Source organism: Physcomitrium patens, chromosome 17 (assembly GCF_059467195.1).
Source record: "Physcomitrium patens ecotype Gransden chromosome 17, ASM5946719v1, whole genome shotgun sequence".
NCBI classification, from domain to species: domain Eukaryota; kingdom Viridiplantae; phylum Streptophyta; class Bryopsida; order Funariales; family Funariaceae; genus Physcomitrium; species Physcomitrium patens.
The window spans coordinates 10,717,868-10,725,749 of NC_143426.1; the positions used below are offsets into that span (position 1 = coordinate 10,717,868).

General features: G+C 28.4%; 1 protein-coding gene across 1 annotated transcript; it reads right to left on the reverse strand.

Moving 5' to 3' along the window:
* Positions 1 to 5,810: 5,810 nt before the first annotated feature.
* LOC112294075 (small ribosomal subunit protein eS19z) lies at positions 5,811 to 7,445 on the reverse strand. The gene is made up of 4 exons (XM_024544211.3): positions 7,313 to 7,445; positions 6,908 to 6,998; positions 6,456 to 6,639; positions 5,811 to 5,995 (listed from the first exon to the last, which is right to left on the reverse strand). Exons 1-4 carry the CDS (start codon positions 7,388 to 7,390, stop codon positions 5,920 to 5,922), a joined length of 429 nt encoding a protein of 142 aa, XP_024399979.1. The 5' UTR covers positions 7,391 to 7,445; the 3' UTR covers positions 5,811 to 5,919.
* Positions 7,446 to 7,882: the final 437 nt, after the last annotated feature.

Below are 7,882 nucleotides of genomic sequence, written 5' to 3' on the forward strand. Positions count from 1 at the left end.
TCTAATTCAATATTTATTAGTAATCCATGATACCAATAAACATTGTCAAGAAAAAATTAAGTTTTTTCTTTAGTTGTGATAAATTTTATTTATAACACAAATTGTGAGGTTTTTATAAAATAATCTACTATCACAAATATAGAATCATAAGAACTTAAAATTAAAAAATCTATGATAAAATATAAGAAAAAAAAAGACTATAGTTATTTTGGTATAGGTGGTGGTTGAAAAAGTTTATGAAGTTGATAATAAGGACTTTTTGATTCTAAACAATCATCACATAATTATACAAAGTCCTTATTTGTAACAATATTTCACCTAATGTAAAATCTAATTTCTTTGTTTCTATAAAGAAATGCCTTAGAAAAGCCAAAAAAAATTTTAAAAATTATCATTGTAGTAAAAACTCTCTTTAAATCTTCAAATTTTGCTTCAACTTCTTTATTCTACTCAAATTTGTCTTTACAAGTCAAATATGCAAGTAAAGTTAAAATTTAAGAAACATTATTAATAAAAATTTGGTAGTAAATAAAAAATTCTAAATAGCATTAAACATCTCTTATTGTTCTTGAAATCTTCTAATCTATAATAGTTTAAATTTTTTTAAGAATCATCATAAGACCATCATATAAAATAATGTATTTTAAGAGGTCAACATAAATTGTATAAAATACATAGTTTTTTTTATCTAGATATATGGTCTTAAATCTCTAAGTTTTTGTAATACATAAAAAATATAAAGTTCATATTTTTTATATTTTTAGAATAGATTAAAATATTATTTTAAAATAAAAAAATAAATTATATAAAAATTATTTTTAAAAATTATTTATTAGATATTAAAAATAAATTGATACATTTGTAAGTCCAAATGACATGAAATTTTATTCAAAATACATTCTTTTATTCATCTTTTTTTTTAAAAGTATATTAAATTGTATGCTCTTTGTAGATTTATTTTTGTATGAATCTTAGTAAGATGTAATTGATTGAAAAGTCTTCATATCAAAGATAGAGAATACCTATTTTAATGATTATTTTATTGAATCTTTAATAATCTATGCACATCTACAACAATCCATCTTTTTTCTTTACAAACAAAATAAGAACTCTTGTTAGAGATTTTAAATGGCATATGAAGTTCTTGGCTAGGTTTTTTTCAATGTGTTCTTTAATTTTAGCCAATTTATTTTGCAATCAACTATAGATTGGTCCAAATGGCAATTGAACTCTTTCTTAAAGATTAATTAAGCAATGATAGAAACTATGCTCTAAAAGAATATCTATACTTTTTTCTCAAAAATATCTAGATAATCTTAATAATAGATTGTAATAATGTTTAAAGACTTTTGACTAATAGAAATAGATGTGGCATAAATAATAAAAATTATCCTTCTTTTATAATATGCAAAAAAAATTTACATCTACAAATAAAAATTTGGTTATACTAGACTTGCAACCTTCTATTTGATTAGCAAAAGTATAAGTTTTATTTTGCAAAAAATCAAGACTATAAAAAATCTAATACATCTAAAGATTAATTTTTTTTAACCACAATAAACCTTAAATAATTTAATTAGAAAGATTTAATAATATTAAATACCACTAAACTATTATAATCATTTTTTGCTACATTTACAAGAATGATTTTATGAGTAACATCTTTAGAAGACAAAAAAAAAACCATTTATAATTTTTACATGTATGGATTTAATTTTTTTATTAAGAATTATACATCTTTTAACAAAATATTTATCTAAAAATAAACTAAGATTCTAAAATTTACCAATATAGAGATTTTGTGATTTTTAGATCCTAAGTAAATATCTAGTATAAAACAAAAAAAAGGATTTTAAAGAAAAAATAAGACCTTTAAAAGGTGTTGTATAAGATTTTAGTTTCACAATTTCTATTGTAACTAGACAAACTTGTTTTTCAACATATTATCTTCTTTGACAACTATGCTTTTTATTTTGTGGTTATATTTCTTCTTTTGATAATATTGAACAATGTGCTTAAATTCTCTACAATATAAGCATAATTTTTATTAACAACATGAAGTCATTTTTTGCTTATTAAGAAATTTAAAATGTAATGCATTAATTTTCATATCTTCAACTTTCAAATATATTTCTAAAGTGGACATCAATGTTTCTATTAAAGTATAAAAACATTGAAGCCCACTTATATAGGTGTCATATCAAAATTTAAAAAGTCAATTATTACACTTCATAGCAAAGTCAATATTTGAAGATCATATAATTTTAGCATCAATTTTTTATCTTATATTATATATATTTTTTAAATAATTAATAAATATAATATTATCATATTTAATTTTAATTACAAGTTGTTAAATTATAAAGCATATAATATAATTGATTCATTTTATTAATGCAAAATATAAATTTAATTAGTATAAATATAAATTGTATCATATTTTTCACGCATGGATCAAAATTTTGTCAAAAAAAGTTTTTAAATTATCTAATATTAGATTATATTATTCAAAAAAATATAAATTATATAATAAATTTGAACTTAAAAGCAAGGTTCCATTAAACTTTACTTGTAATCTTGAAATTGAATAACTTTGAGGTTGAAGTTCAATCATCAATTGTACTTTATTGATAAATCTTCAAAACTTTGATCTTGTACAATCAAATTTTTCATATAAAACAATTATAAGTTCTTTAATGTTTAAACAATATTACATTATAGAATAAGTAATATGATTATTTGTAGACATTGAAGTAGCTCCAATCATCTCAATATCTTCACTTCTAATTAATCTTATTGTTTCTTGTGGTAGTAAATTGAATTGATGCATAGAAAGCATTATTTTTTTCATTTGTTCTTGAGTTTGTACCATTGTATTTCTTATTTTAATAAGCTTTGATATAAAAACACAATAAGAAAGAATATGTTTAATATTACTCAAGACAAATAAAAGACAAGATTCAAGAACTAAAAAAGTTCTATGAATAATATTAGTTTAAAAGTGGATAATCATAACTTTTAATATGCTTATGTCTTATCAAAAGAAATGAGTAATCTAACTATATATTTTAACTAAGAATTTAGTGGTGACATTTTATAGGGCCTTCAACACATGTCTAACTTATGAAACATAAGTCTAACTTGTGAAGTAAGTTTCCTATATGTGCATCATATGGCCAACTTGTACCACAAGTCATCGACATGTATGATTTGTAACCAGTTTATTGGCCAAGTTTTCAACCTATTAATTACCTATAAACATGTATGAAATCAAATCTGCATCTATGAAGCTTCTAAGAAGTTTTTTTATAAGATATTATATCATTTACCTACTTTTATTCACTTCTACCAAATTCTTCTTATATAAGTAATTACTAATATTGATTATGTCTGTGATAATTTATAACAAATGAATAATATCCACATATGTATGTATTGCATATATATATATATATATATATATATATATTAAAGATATTTGAAGAGAGATATTATCTTATTTTATACTTTTAATATCTCTATATATATTGACTTTCTTATAGTTAGTATTTTTCATTCTTTTTTATTTTGTACTTTTATTTTTATTTTGAATAAGAATTTATTCAATAAGACTACATAATTATAAAAATATGAATATTTATATATTTATTTAATAAAATAATATAAAAATATATAATTTTCATTTTATTATAATATTAATATTAATATTAATATTAGTAAAAAAAATTATTATAAAAATATAATAAATAATATATTAAAATAATAAATATTATTTTTTACTTTTAAATTTTATATAATATATTTTAATATATCTCAAAAATTTTAAAAAAACATAAAAGCATGGAATATAAGTTTAAATTTATTAACATTCATAGATGCCTTTTAAATCTATTCATCTATCTATACATTTATTTAAATATTTACCTATGAAAATTTTTAGAGCTTATTAATAAATTTTTATTTATTTATTTATTTTATATATCTAAAAAAAGATAATTTAAATATAAATCAATAAATCAATCACATAGCTAATCAATATCTTTAAATTATATAGTTTATGAAAACATCTTGATTATTTTATTTAACTATTAATAAATTTTATAATATTTTTATATTAATATCAATTTGAATTAATTAGAAATTAACACTCTTTGTTTATTATTTTAAATTTCTTTTTATGAAATCTTATAGATTAGTCTTACATATTAAACTCATTTAAGTCATAATCAAAAGATTTTATTTTATTTTATTTTATTTAGTTTTTCTAGCTTAAAAAAACATTAAATTTAATCAATATCTATGCCAAATTCTTATGTTTATAACTTATTTAATAAAAAGATGTAAAAAGTAAATTCTATAATTTTAAAACAATAGTTAAAAATAAAGATTTTTATACAAATATTTAATATATAACAATCTATTTAAATATGAAAATATAATTTTCAACATTCATATTTATATATGGTTTAATCTAAAATATAGAATAAAATAACATGAAAAATATTTTATTTTTAGACATTCAAATAAAATCATAAATTGAATTATTATTTTTATATTTTAATATGCTTAATAATAGTAGTCATGAAGGCAAATTACCTTAGCCATGCATTACACAAAACCAAAACATCTATTTTTTTGATATATATATATATATATATATATACATATATATACATTTGTAATATTTTGTTTATAAAAATATCTTCACAACTTTTTTAATTAGAACTGTTTTATACTCAAGTTTTTAATGTTAACTTTGAGTAATAGCCTACAGAGATAAAAACAATAGTAATAATAATCAAAATCATATTTGGTAAGACAAAAAAACTAATTTATAGAGGTATACCTTTGTGTAAGTTAAATCAATTCCAATAGGAAAAAATACATGCAAAACTCTTGTACGATGGGCTAACTTCTCTAGGCTGGATATTGATTGTTGGACTTTGTTTCCTACGCAACTTTCATTAGAACAGGAATCTTTGAGGCTCACGGACTTGGTGCTGTGGTTGGGCAGGGAGAAGAGTACTGTGCAACCAAATTGCTAGGAAATTACTGCATTCTCAAACTCCAAGGTGCACTGCGGTACTTGAAATGATGTCCAACGACCATGGTTCATTGAAAATCAGAGTGATTTCAGATCAGGGAAGATAGTTGCACCAGTTGTTGAACGAAGGTTGCTTCTTCCGCTCAGTAGCTGCTGAATTGGTGTGGTATCATGCACCCGAAGACACCATCTCTAACCAGTATTACGATTTGAGAAACTGTGAATATTCCCTTATTTGAACGGCCGCCAGAGGCTCTGCCTTAGCAACCAACGGAGCTTTGGTGTGGATGGTTGATTCAGCGAGAGAATTATTGTGTGCTTATTGCGCAGTTCACCGCCCTCACTGTTTAGTCTTCTCAGATAGTAGCATAAGCAAAATGGTTCCTGAGAAACAATTCAAGTCATTATCGAACGCAAGGACTGGTTGTAGAGAGTTGATGTGTGGTTCCAAAGCCAATTACACATCACACCGAGTAATGATAGGGCTGATTCGAGGTCTAAACCCAATGAATTCAGAAACATGTACAAGTATCACCAAACCTCAGGATTACCCGTGCACGTGATTGTACGTCGGGTGCTTGGTAAGATTAGTACTCAATTCAGGATATAAAACCTTCATCGAAAACAGCCTACAATAACCCTTCTACACATTACAATAAAATGAAAATATGTATATTTCGAAAGCATTACGCTTGCTGAAAGCAGGACCAGTAAACACAACGGTCTGACTTGACACATACACCTCGTTGTTGGAAAACTCAAAACGATGCTTAAAATATGGTCGTCATGTCATATTGCAAAGCCCTTCACAGTCTCACTCAGCACATAGTGCTCAAACTGCAAATTTCAGTCTACCAGTCCTACTGCTCATAGAACTAAGCCGTAGCAACGGCAATGCGCCCCGCCACTTGATCTAAGTCCCGCTGTCCATCGGAAGTGATGCGCCTTCCTCTGTGTAGAACACAATCATGGAGTGAGAAAAGAAAATTCCGATAATGATATAGCCTACCGCATGACATTCCGTTCCTGCCTCACATATCAGCAAAGTGCTAGTGGTGAGAGAATGGGCTCTAAATATTAAGTTTTCAAAAGACACCGGCTGACCAGGTGAGGACAGCATTAAAGATGAGCAAACAGAGAATCTATGAGAAAACGAGACCATAAGAAAATCACATGACATAACAATCAAGAGGATTTAACACAATCCATATGTTTGGATTCCAAGACCATCTTGCAGTTTCTTCGGCGGGTCCAGTAATCCAGTGCTTAGAATGAAAAAAATGGATGAAGGGGCACAGGGCATCACTCGTAGACCCTGAACATTAAAAGCATGGTTGAAAAAGGACAAATGGCGCGTTCGGCATACATTGAAGAAATCCCAATGAAAATAAAAATGAATGAGGTGACCTACCCTTTAGGATCCTTCTCGACGATGTTGAGAGCCTCGAGCTGCTTCAAGCAGTGCCTGGCAATTGAGCCACTGCTTTTGGCAAAGTGAGATGGCCTGACGCCGTTGCTCTTGCGGCCACCGTAAATCTTCTTGAAAGCACCTACTCCGATCCCTCCCCTCAGGTAAATCTTCCTTGCCATAGAAGCTGAAAGTACCAACAGATACAATGACGAGGTTAATGCACAATTCACCAACGAGTATTTACATCATATGTATCCGTGTTGACTAATGAAAGTTGTTGTCAAACCCGTAAATCGGTCTTTCGGAGAATCTGGGCCGTACGAGAAATAAAAAACTAAATGAAAACCAAGTCAATACAACACAAAAAGTAAGGCGAAAATTAATCGAGATATCCCAATTTTTTCAAACTGATCCGCAACAATGTCGACGTGTCGCAGAGGGCAACTACTTACCAGTTCGGATGTAAAACCAGTCGGCATCATAGGGAGCCAATTCTTTAAATGTGGCGGTCTTCACAAGATCGGCCCAAGCAGGAACCTCAATCTGTAAACAAAAAAATAAAGCTCCTCGAACTCAAATTCACAGCTCTGATATGATTGAAGATACTCATGCGCAGCAAAAAAATGAGACAAACTAAAAGCCCTCAACAGACCAATCACGCTGCACAAAACCACTGGCGAGCTAAACCCCGAAAAAGACTAACGACAGTGGCGCCCTAAATTCAAAGCCAGTGCTGCACATCTGCAGCCCTTCCCACTTCCGTAACACTGCGATACAGCCGAGCACACACTCAAGATCCATACCAGAAGCCCTAAAATAAATATTGCACCCCGAAACCTCACGAAAACGACTAGTACCTTGCCGGAGCGCTTCAGGTGAGCAGCATAGTTGCGCACGAACTCATGTGAAGGCACATCTTTCACTGTCTTGGCCATGGCGTAGGAGCGACGATAGGCGCCCTGCAAGCTCAGAGGCTCGTGCAGCAGACTCGCAGACTGAAAAGAAAGGGCGAAGTGGCCCTGCCTTGCCTTTCAGCGCCATCCCCTCCAAACCCTAATTATGGACGGCTCGATGCGAGCCCGACTCCAACATCCAACGGCCCAGCGTGGCCGCGGCTTGTCTTCCCCCTAGTTATTTGAAGACATGGGCATTGCCCCTGATGAAGATTGTTTTTGGTGTCCCACTGAAACAGTGTAATGTGGTGTTATCGGTGTGGTGTGCAAGTCACAAATGGAAATTTGTTGATTTGTGTGATCTCCATAAACCATTTAACATTATGTAGGGTATTTCTTGCTACTAAGCTTAGGATATGTCTGCTTGAATCACAACTTTAGATTGTGTCAACCTTATTACTTGTGTATACTTGTTACATGAATTGTATTAAAGTAAATGCTGTCTTGATTGATAAGTTGTTGGACATTTTGCTC